At 39.8% G+C, this 16,939-nt stretch overlaps 1 protein-coding gene across 3 annotated transcripts in view; it reads right to left on the reverse strand.

Moving 5' to 3' along the window:
• Nucleotides 1-16,939, reverse strand: part of chst8 (carbohydrate (N-acetylgalactosamine 4-0) sulfotransferase 8) — a 183,885-nt gene that overhangs the window by 154,017 nt on the left and 12,929 nt on the right. The window contains exon 1 of one of the 3 annotated variants that reach the window (XM_085766303.1): nt 3,473-3,522. The exons of 1 other annotated variant lie outside the window; for it this stretch is intronic. In XM_085766303.1, the coding sequence (XP_085622429.1) occupies nt 3,473-3,504 (32 nt within the window). In that variant the 5' untranslated portion in view covers nt 3,505-3,522. Of the gene's footprint in view, nt 1-3,468; nt 3,523-16,939 lie in introns of those variants that run through there. One more of the 3 variants, XM_085766325.1, reaches the window with a different exon arrangement.

Here is a 16,939-nt window from a genome sequence, read left to right on the forward strand (position 1 = left end):
TAAATTCAAATACCTGGTACGACATTTTATGGGCTACCAGAGCACGACCCATTTCCTATTACGACCAGTCTGAGAAAAGCTCCGTGCCCTTTGCACAATGTGAAAGGTGTATGTTGACAGTGCACGTCAATATCACTCAGTGTGCACACAACATCACACACGCTCAAGTCCCGAGGGAGCCGGGGCTTAGCGAGCCCTCTGCAAATCTGAAGCAACACGGCAATGTATTATCCTCACGCTGCTATGTTCTTCAATCAAGTGTTTCAATTGACACATTTTGAAGAAAGAGACAGAGAGAGAGGGAGAGCCCGGTGAAAAATACAACATCCTTGATTCTCCTCTGAGCAAGGTTAAGATAATCTTTTCATGGTATCTGTTACAAAACAAAATTTGAAGATTTTCGGAATAATGAAATAAGACTGAGAGACATGACAATAATCATTTCCATCATGTCGCGCAATACAACTGCACAGACAGGAGCAGAAGAGCAAAAAGAGAGAGCAGTTTGTGCAGGTGAGACTTAAAAACACATTCAGCTCCAAAAGTTCAAGGAAATGACACAAGGGAAAAAGAGAGTGAGCTTCTTAACAACTCGCATTGACAAGCTAATCTGTCAAAAAAAACAAAAACTAAAAAAACAAGATGTAAAAAATTATCAATTGTATGTGAATCTGAAAAAATCTTCCACAAGATCCACAAAAAGGGTGCTGGTCATCCGCTTGCTGTCAAATCACAGCACATAAACTGCGCACAACACTTGAGAGAAGAGCCCACAGCAGACACTCTCTCAGCCAATGAGGTTCAAACATGCAAAACACAGCAGTGTGGTGGATGAACTTAGGTATAAAAGATGAATGAGTGGAAAAAAAGTGAGGTTTGTCTCTGTAGGTTCAGCAGCACCAGAGAGAGGCAGCAAGAAAGATAAAAGTAGCATATTTCAAAAACATGGCACATTGATCCGAAGTACCTGTACGGTGATTGTATCTGGGGGGAAAAACACGGTATCAACCAGGTACGATGTTTGGATTTTCCATCTTTTCTAATTTGAGCGCTGTGAGTTGCAAGTTATGTATAAATAATGTTCATCACTTCAACCTTCAACATTGTTGGGTTGAAACTTGAAAAAAATGTGTCCTTCAACAGAATATGGGATTATTGTCTGTGCCGTGGAGGTAAAAACATGCCAGCGACTGAAGCAGCTATGCATTGCATTGAGGCTAAAATGTCACCCTAGATTTATGCACCCAGCTTTCTGACATTAAGTGCAAATAAACCAACGGTGACCTTTCTTCACATTTGCTCAGACGGTATGTGGAGCGTGGGGGAACGGCATTAATGTGGCTTAGCATGACCAGTGGGACATGTTACAAAAATCGATATTCCTTTTAATTTTGGAGCAAGAGCCAAAACAAACATTGTCTCCATAGTAACGGCAATCTAATAACTGTTCTAATAACTTTTTTCTTTAATCATGAGAGTAATGTACAAGCCATGTGGGGGTGACGCAATCCTGCATTGTGAGATTTTTGTGTCTGTTTTGGTTTTATTGTCAGCCTCTTTTTGTCCACTATTGTATGTTTGCATTTGCAGTTTCCCTTCATGGGTGAACACAGGATAATCTCATAGGCTGCAAATGAAATGATTTATTATTATTTCATCTCATTTCAGTTTAAACTCAGCTGAGAAACTCAAGACTGCTCAAGATGGTTCAGTTAAAAACTGGGATCCTTTATGAATTCATTGCTTAAATCTTTGCAAAATAAGCTTAAATCTCTTTCAGTGCAGTTACTTTCTTGTCAGGAAAAAATTAAATATTAAATTTAAATTAAAAACTTGGGCACTAATTAGCTGCTCACTGATAGGCACATTAATTGTGAATCCAAACATGTCTCAAGACAGGCCTCTCAAAAGTGTTTGTAAGATAAGGCTGGCACATATGTATGCTCCAACAGTGCGCAGATCAAGGATGATCTTGGCCTTTTTGTCCTAGACGCCCTTTTCAGACTGAAATGCCAACGTAGCATTTCAAACAGCGCTTCACACACGCTGGTCATACTCTACAAACATACAACACATGATATGAAAACTGTATCCTTTGGATGGGAAATGTGCAGTGAAACAGAAAAGAACTTGAAATAGTGACATATTGAGTGTGGTTCTCATTCTATCCATGGTTTTGAAAGTGTAGAGTCAAACTGCATATTTGATCCTGTTTGATATATCAAAAGTAGTTTTACTTGTGTTTTGAATTTCTCTCCCATAAAGGGACCATCTGAGCATTTAAGGTGAAATGCACTGGAGAGGTTACTTTTTTAGTTATCCTGCTTTATCAGAAATACCCCACAGGGATGAGTGATCCGTAAAAAAAGAGTTGGAAGAGCGGACAACAAAGGTTTGAGGTTGATTCTGGACTAAAGCCACATCAAGGCACAAGCCTTAAAGGGACAATGAGGAGTTTCTATTTGGTTATAAAAAAGTCTCACGTTAATGTGGATGAATCTACGCTACCCACACTTGTTAATGGGCCCATTTTCAATAAATACTGTATGTCGTTTTGTCTCTATCGTTATTTTGTCATTATTAGTGGTGGCGGAAATGCTGGTCGAGCCGACCAGCGTTTCTTTACTTTCTGTTTTGTGGCGAGTCATGAGAAAAACGCAGCCGAATCGCCGTTTATGGTCGGAACTACGACGGTATGTGATCGTCTTCGAACCTCTGACTTTAATTCTTCATGAATGAAAACATGAATCTGTCTTGCGCCGGTCAAAGAATTCCACGGTGCGCGCGGAGGCTCACATATGTAGTGTGAAAACGCTTCGCTTTTCCAAAACTCCTCGTTGTCCCTTTAACCAATAGCAGTATGCAGCAAGTCATAGCTCTACTCAGAACATGAACAGTATGAGCTGAAAAATGAAACAATGTGTCATTTTCAATTTTCCATCTGGTGTGTACACCTTGGTCCACGTCAGTATGTGTGAGAACACGCAGTTACCACCGGAGTACAACCAATCCACCTCACAGGTTATTCTGTAGAATATTCTGGACAGTATTTGTCCTCGTTTCGGATTGCTGAAATAATAGTAAACATACATTTGCATAAAGCAAACATATTCGTCTACTTCAGTGTTGATAAGAGTATTAAACGCTTGAAAAATATCGCTCTTAAGGTAGAACAGATAGAGAATGTGCGATTAATCACGAGTCAACTATGGAAATCATGCGATTAATCACGATTAAAAAATGGAATCGATTGACGGCCCTAATAACAACACATTGTCTATACAGCCATAGGTCCTACTGACAGCACTGAAAAGTTTCACTGCGTTCCCAGAAATAAAATATAATGACTAAAACGTTGCATAACAGCAACAGTATATTTCACTGGCAAAATGATGAATGTCACTTTATTAGAGCTTTGAATTGAAAGAGAGAAAGTGTTATTCACTGCAGAGATTTAAATAGACTTACTCACTCAGGCACAGGTAGGCCTTTTCCCACAGGCATACACAGCTGTAGAAAGGATAGAAGCCACAAAATATGAATTATGTGCATGCATAAATATATTGTCACTAACCTTAACCACTTAAATGAATAAATAGGCAATTCTCTCCATCCTTCTCTGTTTAGTAGGCATAAAAATGAGAAACAATAGGAACCAATCCTGAAGAGAAATCATATTTGTATCATATATTCATACTCATTTCCACCAGATGCAGAAAATCCGATGGAAAATGAATAAATGTGATGATTTGTGTTTCAGAATGGCTATCAAATTTAGTTCCGATGAACAGGAGAGGCCCTATGGTTCATGGGTTTTATGGAAGGGGAGCTCAGCATTTTTTTTTAAATTACTAGACTGTAGCCAATTTTATTACCAGAAACACCTCTCGGCACCAGAGATTCCCTGCTCTCTGGTGGAGTTTGAATAGTAAGTATTTTCTGTGAATAACTTTCCAGATGGCTCATCTACTTTTTGCATACCTTATTGTGTTTCTCATTTTTCATCAATCTACACTCAGTACCCCATGACTACTTTTTTACTATTATTAAGTTTGTTAAAGCAGAAGTAAGCGATCCGGTCGTTTTGGCTAACTTCCTGTCAGCCGATGGAGTTAGCAGTCCCCGCCCTCGTCCCTACGTCACCACATGCACGCGCATCCCTTGGCTGCACACACAGAGAGGACCGCCCCTTTATGCCATTCTCTCTCCTCATTGGATAAAGGTTGTAGGATACAAGGAAAGTTTTCTCCTCGACTTACAGCAGAGCAGAGTGACTGACTCTGCTCTGCTGTTTCGGACCAAATACTCTATATAAGTGATTGCTGTCGGAAGATATAATATTTAAGAAGCAGAAGTAAGTGGAATATTTGTGTTAATATAAGTCTTAAAGCAGAAGTAAGTGGTCCGGTCGTTTTCGCTAATGCTGCGTTCCAGGCAGGCTTTTGAAATCGTAAATTACAGCTTCAAGTCACAACTTACGACTTTGTAGCGTTTCGGGCAACCCACTCGTGTTTTTCGGACCTGTTTTACCGGTGAAAGTCACTATAACGGCCACTCGTAACTTCCGACCGGTGAACTCGTACCAGATCGAACTGGTACGACTTCACGGTCGGAAAAATACGAGTTTCCTTGAACGCACCATAACAGTCCTCGTCCCTACGTCACCACATTCACGCGCATCCCTTGGCTGCACACACAGCCCTGCATGCCGTTCTCTCTCCTCATTGGATAAAAACTGTAGGATACGATAAATGTTTTCTCCTCGGCTCAGAGCAGAGCAGAGTGACTGACAGACCCGTGTTTCAGACCAAACACTCTATGTAAGTGATTGCTGTCGGAAGATATAACTATTTAAGACTTATATTAACACAAATATATCACTTACTTCTGCTTTAAATAGTTCTATCTTCCGACAGCAATCACTTACATAGAGTGTTTGGTCTGAAACACGGGTCTGTCAGTCACTCTGCTCTGCTGTAAGCCGAGGAGAAAACTTTCCTTGTATCCTACAACCTTTATCCAATGAGGAGAGAGAACAGCATAAAGGGGCGGTCCTCTCTGTGTGTGCAGCCAAGGGATGCGCATGAATGTGGTGACGTAGGGACGAGGGCGGGGACTGCTAACTCCATCGGCTGACAAGAAGTTAGCCAAAACGGCCGGATCGCTTACTTCTGCTTTAACACAAACATTCCGCTTACTTCTGCTTTAAAAAGTAATAACAGAAATCTCTGGGGAGGAAACTGAGATGAAACCATTTCTGAAGCTTCCAGTGCCACAGAAGCAGTCAGGTTTCCAGTTCAGCCGTTCAGATCAAGACGCTGGACTTTGTTCAACCATTGAGGGAGCGTCTGTCCTGGGATTACACCTCAGTCTGAAATGCTTTTAATTATGCCTCAGACATGGTTATGAAAAAACAGTGAACAAGATTAAGCACTAAACACTAAATTATGTTACTAAAAAGCAGAGGTTGATAGTAACGAAGTATAGTTCGTTACACTACTTAAAGGGACTATGAAGAGTTTCGGAAAGCAAAGTGTTTTCACACTACATTTCAAATGAGCCTCCACACGCACGGTGAAATTCTTGGACTGGCACAAGACGGACGAAAGCGAAAACATTTGCCAAGAATGTTTTCATTAATCAAGAATGAAAGTCAGAGGTTCGAAGACGATCAGATACCGTCGTAGTTCCGACCATAAACGGCGGTCGCAAATGGACCCATTAACAAGTATGGGTAATGTAGATTCATCCAAATTAATATGAGATTGTTTATAACCAAAAGCAATCATTGTTATCATTGTGATCAAATTGAAGAAAAGAAAAATCCGTAGTACATTCTAGAAGTAATAATTTAGGCAAGTCTCAAAGGGTCAAACAAGAAAAAATGCACTCTTGAAAAATAGCCACTGTCCTACAACAGCCACCAACCAAGATAAAATAAAAGCATCCTCCTAGCATTTTAATTTAGAGCACCTATATAGAGGCCTAACATAAAGAAGACAACGAGAAGGGTGCAGTAGTTGTGTGTGGAATATATTCTGATATCCACAACGGCAAAGAAATCAACTAGAGACACACAGCAGGAAAGGAGCAACCTTTCTACATATCTGACACATCTATGACATCAATACCATTTGTGCAGATTTTTAAACCCATCTGCAAAATGTCCACAAATACAGCTGTCAGCAGCATCCGTACAACCCTTTACCTCAAGAAGAGCCACCTGAGAGACTGTGAGAGACACACATGTAAACAGAAAGAGAGAGAGGGAGAGCGTCAGGTGTCACTTTGTCACTCTCAGCGAAAACAAAACTCATCAGTATACCGCGCGTATGTTACTTGTACATGTACTTTTGATACTCAAGTACATTTAATGTGAGCTACTTTAAGACTTTCACTCAAGTGATTTTCTTATGGGTGACTTTTACCAAAGTCATTTTCTGTTATGGTATTAGTACTTTTACTTAATTATATTTTTCAAGTACTTTATACAGCTCTGCTAAAAAGCAACCAAAGATGGAGCTGATGAAAATAAATATGACATTCAAAGGCACAATTGAGTCCAATGAGAGAATCTACAAGATGTCAAGTGTAACACTTTCTTTATTGATGTCTGGTTGCCAATTGGAGTGAAAAGATTGCTGAATAAACTACCAAGGGAAAATCAATCATTTTTTTATTGTAGTGTGTTGGATCTCTTTATTTTGCATCTGGTCAGGGCTTTGTATGCACTTCCTTGCTCAAAGCAGTCTGTACTGATTCACTGCTCCACTTAAGACATAAAACAAGCTAACAGCTGATGAGCCGTTGCTATTACTGAATTCTCCTCCTGACAGGCCTCATTAAGTGGGCTTGAGCACTACAACATGGTAGCAACAACTGCTGTTGTTTGCTTTGATGGTGCTGGGGCTGGGTTATTGCACAGTGAGCAGTTTGGTAATAGCTAAAATTAGCGAGAGCAAACGCCTCGCACTGGACAGCAGTGACAACCCAGGCAGTCTCTGGCCTTTGCTCCCAGTTGCCTTTCATGCCATGTGCTTCGAGGTCAAACTAAACACGAGCAAGCTTGTCACCGGCACAGTAACAGTGAGTCGCACACAGCAATTTTAGCTTCAACGATATAAACGCAATGATTGCAGGTTCTTTGCACATCTGCGACTATACCACACCAGCACATTCTTGTCACTTTGTTTCATGCTATGCTCAGCAGCTTTCTTAAGGTGCGTTCTGTTATACCTGTTTGTAATTGTGACCCTGACAAGTGCACAACTCTTAATGTCATAGCTATAGCAAGTATGCCATGCTGAAACTATTCATTAGCCTGCACTGTGTTTATACTCAGTGTCATGGCATGCATTTTCTGTCATACAGCCTTGTTAATGGTTTGCTGTACAATGAGTCTGACAGTCTTGTATTGCCTGTCTGTCATGTAGAGTAACCAGCAATTACACCACAGTCGCAGCCGCCCCACAGTGTTAAAATTGAAAGTTAAAATTGACTCTCAGTCTGTAACAACTTTGTGGAATAAATATTTTTTTATAAAAATTAGAGCCTTTACTCACACCAAGACCAAAGTGGTGCTAAGTGATATCCAAGTATCTTTGCTAAGTTCAGACCTAAACAGTCGTCATTTTCCCATCCTGCGCTCACATTGCTCAAACAGCAAATACAGATCTGAGTGTCCATGGGTGTGTTGATCTTAGAAAATATAAATTTTGCATAAGCCAGATAGTAACATGTGGCTACATAGGCTAATGCACAATGCCTGCCAGTCACACACAAGCTGCAATTATATGTGATGCAGTAAACCATCATTACAGTAGGGTGGTCAAGGTGCCAGCCCACCTGGCATTTAAAGGGAATAGGGAATTTTTTTGTTGCATATTACACTCAAAATACTCCCATGATTAACTGAGATACCAAATTTAAATCTTCTGAACCATCCTTCTGCCATGTGCTTTGGACTATGAAAAGCTGCCCTTAGAGTTAAAAGCAACGCAAACTACTCACTGGGACATTGGTGCTCTGTGCTGCTGGATGGAGCTACTGGATGCAAGAAGGTCAACCTCAACCTGGTTAAAGAGAAAAAATAAGAACTAAAAAGTCTGTAAAAGTTACCCTCTGCGGACCACTATTGTCTGCACAACAATACATGATAGTTTCTCAGATAGCTAAACCAGATGATTGCAATTAGTAACTAATGGCACTTTTCTTAATAGCTAAAAGAAAAATGAACTGGTTGAAAGCATCGTCAGACTATTACGCTTAACCACCATTAATTAAGAGGGACTGTTTGAAGGTAGCATGAAGCCTGGGGCACTGGGCACTAGCAAACCCTGCTGATGTCTGTCCTCACCTCACCGTGCCAACACTTAACTGAGTGTGGACAAGGAATTAATGGCCCATTTCAAATCACTTTGCTGAGCAGAGTTAGTAACAGTGCAATGTCAGCTGTAACATCTTAGACAATAACCTGCCATGTTAGATCTTGGCTGCGCCTGTGACTTGTGACACAATTAATTTATTGAATCCAAATGTGACTCAGCAAAAAGAAAAAGTGAGGCCCACAAACTTTGAGGCACAGTCGCCAACTTTGGCGAATGAAACAGGGGAGGGATATTTAAATGTTGTAAAAAGAAAAAAAAAATTAATTAAACCCAGAAATACTTAATCAGTTTTGCTTATTCACAGTTCATTGCTGAATATGGCTCAAAGTCAACCTCAAACCAAAAAGAAGTTCAAACCACCAAATTAAAATCCTCAAGGTGAGCCTGTTAACTTGAAGAACACCAGCTTCTTTTGAAAAAGACAATTACTATTTCACAGCTACTCTACAGGCCATAATAGAGGAACCCAGTTGACATTAAGAACTCAAAGCCAGCTGGGATTACTTTAGGTTTGATTAATGGACATTAATGTGCTCTGTAGAAAGGGTAGTGGATAAATCAGCCTGATTGGTGTGAGCAGGTCCCATATTTTACTGTAAACCTCAGGATTAGTGCACATTATTGGACTATCCACCACATCTTTGCTCTTTAATTTTAATGACAGAAATATAGTGTTTTTCCAATGATCCGAGCACTACATCAATCATCCATACAATAGACATCAAAGTGTGAAATGATTTGCAGCATGTTCTGATGTTAACACAAAGAGGAAATCTCCTACTTCTGTGAAAGGCCGCCTTTATCTTACAACCTATTCTCTGTATAATGTAGAAAGATAAGCACATCATATTAAATATGGATGCAACGTAACTGGGGCAATGAATCAATCCACAAGGAAGAAGCCTGATCTTTTTTTCTTTTCTTTTTTTAAATATAACATATTTATATATGTGACGGAGCGCCGTTGAACGCCCCGTCATTCCCTTACCGGCGCGCTATCATTGCTCCTGCGGAGCCAAGAAGCTCCGTTTGAACTGTTTCCCCGCAGGCCGCATTTGTGTCTCGCGGTCCTGCACTCTCACAAACTGATTCCCGTTGCTGATTCCTGTTTCCATCCCGCTGGAGGTGTCCGAGGGTGCACACACTCGGCGCCTACGCGACACGCGACACACACACGCACGCACACACACGCTCACCTGCTGCTGCTGTCTCCGTTGGCCTCGGGTTCGCGGGCCAAACCGGGGCACTTCCTGGTCACGCCATAAATAGGGTTGGTGGCGCGCTGCAGCTGGCGTGACCACGGACTATATTAAAGGAGTGTTTCCTGATTTATTGTGTTTCATCTGTATAATGTAACAGCTGTTCTGTATGGGAGGCTGTTTGATCCATTTTGCTGTTGTCAGAAGTTTATGGGTGATTTATGAATTTTTGCTTACAATTTGCTATGTTATGTCTTAGAACCCTACAATTTGTTAATTGGTTTGCCCGGGGGAGGGGCTTAGGGGTATTTGGGGAGCTTGGGTAGTTCTAGGCTAGTGACATTGTGGGTGACCAGCTGCCAATGTAAGTCATGTTCAACCTTCCTGTGGATGTTTTGTTTTGTTTGTTTTTTTGTCTGCTTTCTGGCCTGCATTGTGAACAGTTTGCCACTTTGTGTTACTGGTTGGGAAATTGGTGCAAATGAAAAATACCCACACAGAAGTTTTCAGCTGAGCCATCATTTTCTTCCCTCTTCCAAAACGAACCTGTGACAATATATTGTGTGTTTTGTGTCTATGTACGCACATCTAAAACCACAAAATCCCTAAGATAACTATACTGTACCTAGCTCACACATCACTCTCTGTAATAGCAGTGTGACCTTACAGTAACCTCAAACTACATGGTGAAGTCAAGTGTGGATCTAAAAGAGAGATGGCTGCTCATTGTGTAATGTATGCAAAGAAAGTCTGGAGCAGATATAAAAAGTATTGTTGATGCACAAATACAAAGCCAAATCCAGCAGCAAGTTTTGTTATCCTTTGATATATGAAGCGTAACATAAGTAGTTAAACAGCAAAAAATTATTTGCATGCTGAATCCTATGAGGTTCAGTCATGTCAAGTTGCATTACATACTGCATGTTGATGTACTGCAGCGAAGCATCAATGCATTGATTGTGCAGCTTTTGCAGTTCAAGAAACAAAATGACTTTATGTCAATTAAATGATGTTAATGAAACCCTTCTGAGTTTTGCTAATACTAGATTGCTAATATTCGCATTAATTACTATGTACCATTTAGGACAAGAGCTTGAGCCATTATTGTATTTACAAGGATACAGTACACTCGCTCAGAACTATTTCACGATGAAAGATAAATAGATATAGAGGCAAAACTAGAGGGTTGCTTTCCACCTCAAGACTGGCAATAGCAAAACCTACTAATGCATTTTCATTTTTATAGGACCATATGCTAAGGTAATTACATGGACAAAGAGATCTTAGCAGCCAGCTGGCTTACCAAAATAAACTAAGAAAAAACATAATAACTCTTAACAGAAAACATGGGACTCACAGCTCAGCATGGAGAAAAGTATAAACCAGAAGCTGAAGCCATTTTTTGTATTCTTCCAAAGTGTGGTTCCACTCAAAGCACTTGCTGCAGGGTCCCTGGGAGGAGACCCTGCAGTCCCATCACATATCCTGCTGAACCTCAGACACTGTTTTCTGACAAACTATAGGCTGAGTCTGCTGCTGCCTGCCGTTCATTTTCAATACACGGGTCATTGCTGTTGCAGCAGGGATAAAATGAACAGTGGTCTGCCAGACTAAACATAAGCAGCATGTTGGGAACTTTAGAGATAGAGAAAGATAGAAATATGCATTTTTAGTTTGGGCAGTTTCGACTGGCCAACAAGCGGACTGATATTTGATTATTGGGTTTGTGGGCTCAACCTGTTCTGTCCCTTATTACCTTCTACATACCGCTAATTTGTTACCTTATACATTTTTAAGGCCTGTGCCTGGAGGTGCAGTAGCAACCGTGCTTTCAAATGCACTGGACACAAGAGACTGGGATTTGCATACTGAGTTCCACATATGTGGTTAAGTTAAGGCAGCGATTTTACTTTGGGTAAAAGTAGAGAAACATGTTAGTAAAATATCCAAATCCTGCTCCATACTGAGCTTTCCCCAAACCCTAACCCAACATTGCCACGGTAAGAAATCTGGCTACAAACCATCCATTTGAGATTATTCATCCACTTTCCTTTGAACCTCTTCACACTCAGTCACTATTAAACTGTAATATGACAGCTCTGTTATCATATAGTATTCATGTACTGTATGACAAAAGTGTAAAAAAAAAAGATGAGCCAAGGATCAAAGTTGTGTTTTGTTGTTGTTGTTTTTTGTTTTTTTAATAAACAAGAGGGCAGCATTTTATGTGCAAGTACAGGGAAAAAGAAGTCGAGGGTGTGATTACAAAGTGAGACTTCACAGGATATCACAGCTGCCTGTGTGAGACTGCAGTTATAAATACATAGTGGTATGATCCCATAGTGTGTGCATCATGTGTTTCTCAGACCACAGCCTTTTTCGGAAAAATGCATCATGGATTATGGATGCAGGTGTTTCAGGAGCAACGTGAGCATATTCTGGTGTTCTGCTAGATGGCACACAAGGGAATGCTGTTACAGTGAAATATCTGTGCCTATAATTTACAGTTGTGTTGTTTTATCAGTCAAACACAATCTTAGCAACAGTACGAATATTCATAGAAATGATCACTGGTATTAACATTTAATTTGTGATTATAGCTTGACTTTTAACTACTTTTGAAAAAAAGAAAGTACATGTCAAACTTACTTTTCCAACTATAACACCTACCAGAGAGGTATTCCTGTAACAACATGACTCTCTTGCTCCAGGACTCAATACGTTTCTCATGTATGCCATCCTTTCCTTATGGAAAGGTAAAAGCAGTTTTTTTTTCTCACGTCATGCACAGAGCACATATTTGCATTTCAACATCCATTCTCATTCCACAAAATTTCAGCAGACCGGACAGCCGACAAGCAAAAGTATCTGGTACAGAGGGGCCGTGACCTTGTCTGTAAATTTCATTTCAGTCTCAATAGTTGAGTCTGCCTTTGGATGTTTGCCTCAGAACTCATGGCCACTAAATACCTGGTTTTGTATTTTAAAACTGGAATAAAAAGAAATTAATACAAAATAATAAAAAACAACTTTTGTTGTTTTGTTTTGTTGCTGTTTCAAAACTCCTTCAAAAGCACCCGCTAGACTTGAAACATATTCCCTTGTCTGTTTCATCAGCAAAAACAAATTCCTTGATATGCTAGTATACAAGCTGAACATTCTCAGTTTACAATGGAGCTTCTCTAGTAATGTCATGAGTGGACGTGTGTCACCTGAGTGGCAGCACTAAGCATGCAACTTGTTTTTATGGACTCAGAGGTTCAAACATGAGCAGGATCTCAGGGCATATGAAACTAGCAGGCAGATGACAAAACAGGTTTATGGTCAAGAGGGAGCTTGTTTGATTTCCTGAAGCAGCTGGCAAAGTTTGGTCAGGGAGACGGAATGAGTAATGCACTACGAACTCTTCATAGCTGTTCACAAGCCAACAGTGGCAGTGACTGAGCAGCTCCCTGTTGTGAAAATCTACTCTATATTATACCTGAATGAATAATGTGACAGGCCTCAACCCCTACGCCTTAAAACACTGCCACCTAGAAATGATGTTTCAATACTACTGATTTGCATCTGTTAATGTATTTGGCAGAAATCATAAAGAGAAAGATACATTGCTACATTTACATTTAATTCAACAAGGTATCTTTAAAGAATATGAACAATAGTTCTGATGGAGGCCAGAAACACTGTCACAAAAGTGAACAGACGTAATGCATGTATGTAAAGCCAAAGCTCATGATCACACTGTATGGTCCAATTGTCAACTACAAAGAAGAAGATTTCTACAATTGTGCAGTGTATGCTCAGTTTTTGATTCTTCCTGATGATTTGGTTCCTCTTTGCCTTTTTTTATATTCTAAAATATGAAGTTATAGTTTTCAGTTAGCAGAGGAATATGGCATACTCTCTCATTAATGGACTTTGTCCTGCAGATTACAGTTCTATCAGCAGCCCAAGGTTATCAGCAGGTCATGTTGGAGGTCTAGCAGTGATTTTCAGACATCACTAGACTTCCCTCTGTTGGGCTTAACATAGTTGCTCAGGGTAAACCAGCCTGATGGTCCCTGTCTTTCTGAGTTAATATCTTCAGTCATAAAGTTGGACTAGGTTTGAATTATTTGTGATTTTAACTGTCACATTGATGATGCTACCTCAGCTCTTGTTGACTGAACAACTCCATGTCCATGTTTTCGTCTGCCCGTCCTGGGAGAGGGATCCCTCATGTTGCTCACCCTGAGGTTTCTCCAGTGGGTTTTCTTGGGAGTTTTTCCTTACTTGATGTGAGGGTCTAAGGGCAAGGGATGTTGTAATGATGCAATGTAAAGCCCTTCAAGACAAACTGTTTGTAAAATGGGCTATCCAAATAAACTTGCCTTGCCTACCTGTAAGGTTGCATCTGAGTTTCTTAATACGTATTATCCAGTCTATGTGTCTGAGCCCACATAGAGCAGGACATATTCAGAACTGCTCGCCTGAAGGAATTTTTGGTCAGCAATCACAGCATAAGTGTTATTTTTAACATTTCTTGTCATTTGGATCAGTTACCCCATAAATACATGTCTTACCAGCACATTATTAATCAGACAAGAGCTGAAGATTTTACAATTTTACTCAAGCGTACTGTCATATTGTAATGATGTGGAGACATTGTTCCAGTTATTTAATCAGTGCTCCTCAGTGTTCAACATAGTGGCCCGTTTTAAATGTAGAAAAATGTCCTCAGTCAAATCTTCACCGTGGATATATGAGTCAATCCAGCTCCTATGTAGGAGGACAGAGCATTTATGGAAAGCCACCCAATTGAAGTTCACCATCTTTATCTGAAAGGGCTTTTACTCAATTTAAACAAAATGACGAAGGGTGCTAGGGCTGCTTGTTTTGCATCAAACAGAAGGAATTCAAATGTCCTATTTGAGACCATTAATTCCACTGTCTCTCACATTGTCCTACAACTCAGGTTTCTGTCGACACTGCTTGCAATGACTTCCTAAAATGTTTTATGGATGCAGTGACTGTTAGTCAGTGCATGCGATACCACTGGGGTTCATTTTTCATTCCTCTAAACTCCTTTTCTCCTGTTTTCTTTTAAAGACTTAATCAAATTGTTTCACAAAATTAAGCAATCATCTGGGTCCCTTGATATTTTCCCCTTGGTCCTGTTTTTAATTCAATTAGCTTCAATATTTTATCTATGGTAAACCTGTCTTTTTAATTGACTCTGTTTTGAGCCACTCAGGACACTTTGCTGAAAATTTTGACCCCACTCATAGGCCTATTCCAAGCTACCTCTTGTTTCCAAACCTTTGCAAAAGTTTGTTGCCAATCAAAATCCATTTCAAAATACTTATTAGAGCATTGCATGCCCAAACACTGAACAATACATAGCATACTTATTAAACATTAACTTATTATATAAATATTAAAGTCATAGCAATACATAATCAGCTTAACCAGATTTCAAGTGGACAAAGGTGGTGTAAAGATGTTAATTGTGCTGGGCTACATGTAAATTGGTAATGTGGAGTAATTTTAGATGTGCATATCTCTGCCCACCATGCAGCGCTGCCCTTAATAAAACCTGCTTTAATACCAGGCTTAAGCATAATAGACTCACATCTGATTAGGAGCTGATTAACAGTAATTGAACGGTAATTTGAATTTCTAATGGCTGTATAAATGGATCATTATTCGTATTTAACAGCACAGACCAGTTTACTTATCACAGTTATTTTGAAGACACCAACACTGAGCTTACACTCAGACACTAATGCTAGAATCCTTAATCTTAAATATTAATGACCAACCCTCATTAAAATTGAATGCAAAGCAGTTAAGTTGGGGGAATAATATCCCTCTTAATGTGCTAAACAGCAGGTGTGTATCATAACAAGATGCAAGAAATTAATTCCACTGGCTAAATTATCTGAGAAAATACATGACTGAAAGCTAATGAGTTATATCAAAGTTTAATTCAATTTTTCCTAATCTGATGGCAAACTTCCTCAACCTGGGAGGATTATGCTGTAAAACATATGCAGGCGTGTAAGCACAGTGCAGCTGACCGTAGGCAGAGTCACTTATATTTAGCAGTGCCCAAACACTGCTAAATCAAGTGCAGTTGATTTCATCAGATCTTTATGGCCAAGGCCATGAAGTTCAAGATTCTTTTCAGTTACTTCTGCATGACGACAGTAAGTGATCTTTATTTGCAAGACAGACCAAAACATGCAGTATTGTTATCAAACCACTTTGCAAAGTCAAGACTACCAGTGAAACTTACATAGCTGTGATTAAGTCAAAGAGGAAGCTGAATATGCAGCTGTAGTGTAAAGACCTCAGTGTTTCTCTTTTAATAAGAGCCCTTTATTACAAGCTTTTTTGTTAAGGCACTTCAAGTATTCAGCATGTGAATGTTTCTGGGGTCTAACCTTGGGCTTCACATCTACATGTAGCACATACAACTGAATTACAGCTTTTTTTTTCTTTCAAGAAAATGCTAATTAAGTATAATTAAACATCTAATGGGTATTAGGTTAAGTACCCTGTGGCAGTTTCTGTGCTGACATGATACTGTATGTCCTGCCATTGTCTGCTGGTAAAAGCATGCAGTTTTCACATATCAGACATGATTGTGTCTCTTTGGCTTGGAAGTACACTAACACCAACAATGCTCTACTGTTATAAATCTAATGCATGTGTACACAGAGTCTGTATTTGCAGGTCCAAAGCCCTTAATCAGAAAATACTTCTTGTTCTTCTCTCCCATGCAAACACCAGCTGTGTGATAAAGGCTCAAAGAAGCAAAACTGAGAAACTTGAAATCTATCTAATGGCTATCTGCCAGCTAAAAGCTGTAAGAAAGGTTGGTGGTAAAAATAAAATGGTATTTTCAATCAATACAAAGGAGATTTTTTATCATTCAGTCCAAAAGCTATAGAGAGCTTGTTTCAAGGCCTTTTTAAAGGCTTATTAGGTCTAAGCCTCAACCTGTGTCCAAAATGTGAGGTGAGTAATTTCCATGTGAAGCGAGCTGACTTTAAAAAGTTGCAGACCTGGTTTCACACCACATTATATGATCAATTCTTTAAAAAAAAAAAGAAGAATATAGTCCAGATAATTTTTCCAGCTTGTGCAAATGTGTACTTGTTGTTCAACAGGCAGACACAGTGAGAATCGTGACTACTTCTGGCTACTTGTAGCTTTTGGAAGATCAAAGTGTCTGGTTAGGGTAAGGTGACCTGCTGGATTCTGGAATCATCACAGGGGCTTTCACGACTGGCTTGAAACCCCTGCCCTGGTCAATACACACCCATCTGCCCTCCAAAAAATCCTTTAATCTTCAGTCAACATACTGTA

Source organism: Trachurus japonicus, chromosome 3 (genome assembly GCF_045865225.1).
Source record: "Trachurus japonicus isolate A0001 chromosome 3, Traja_1.0".
Classification (NCBI taxonomy): domain Eukaryota; kingdom Metazoa; phylum Chordata; class Actinopteri; order Carangiformes; family Carangidae; genus Trachurus; species Trachurus japonicus.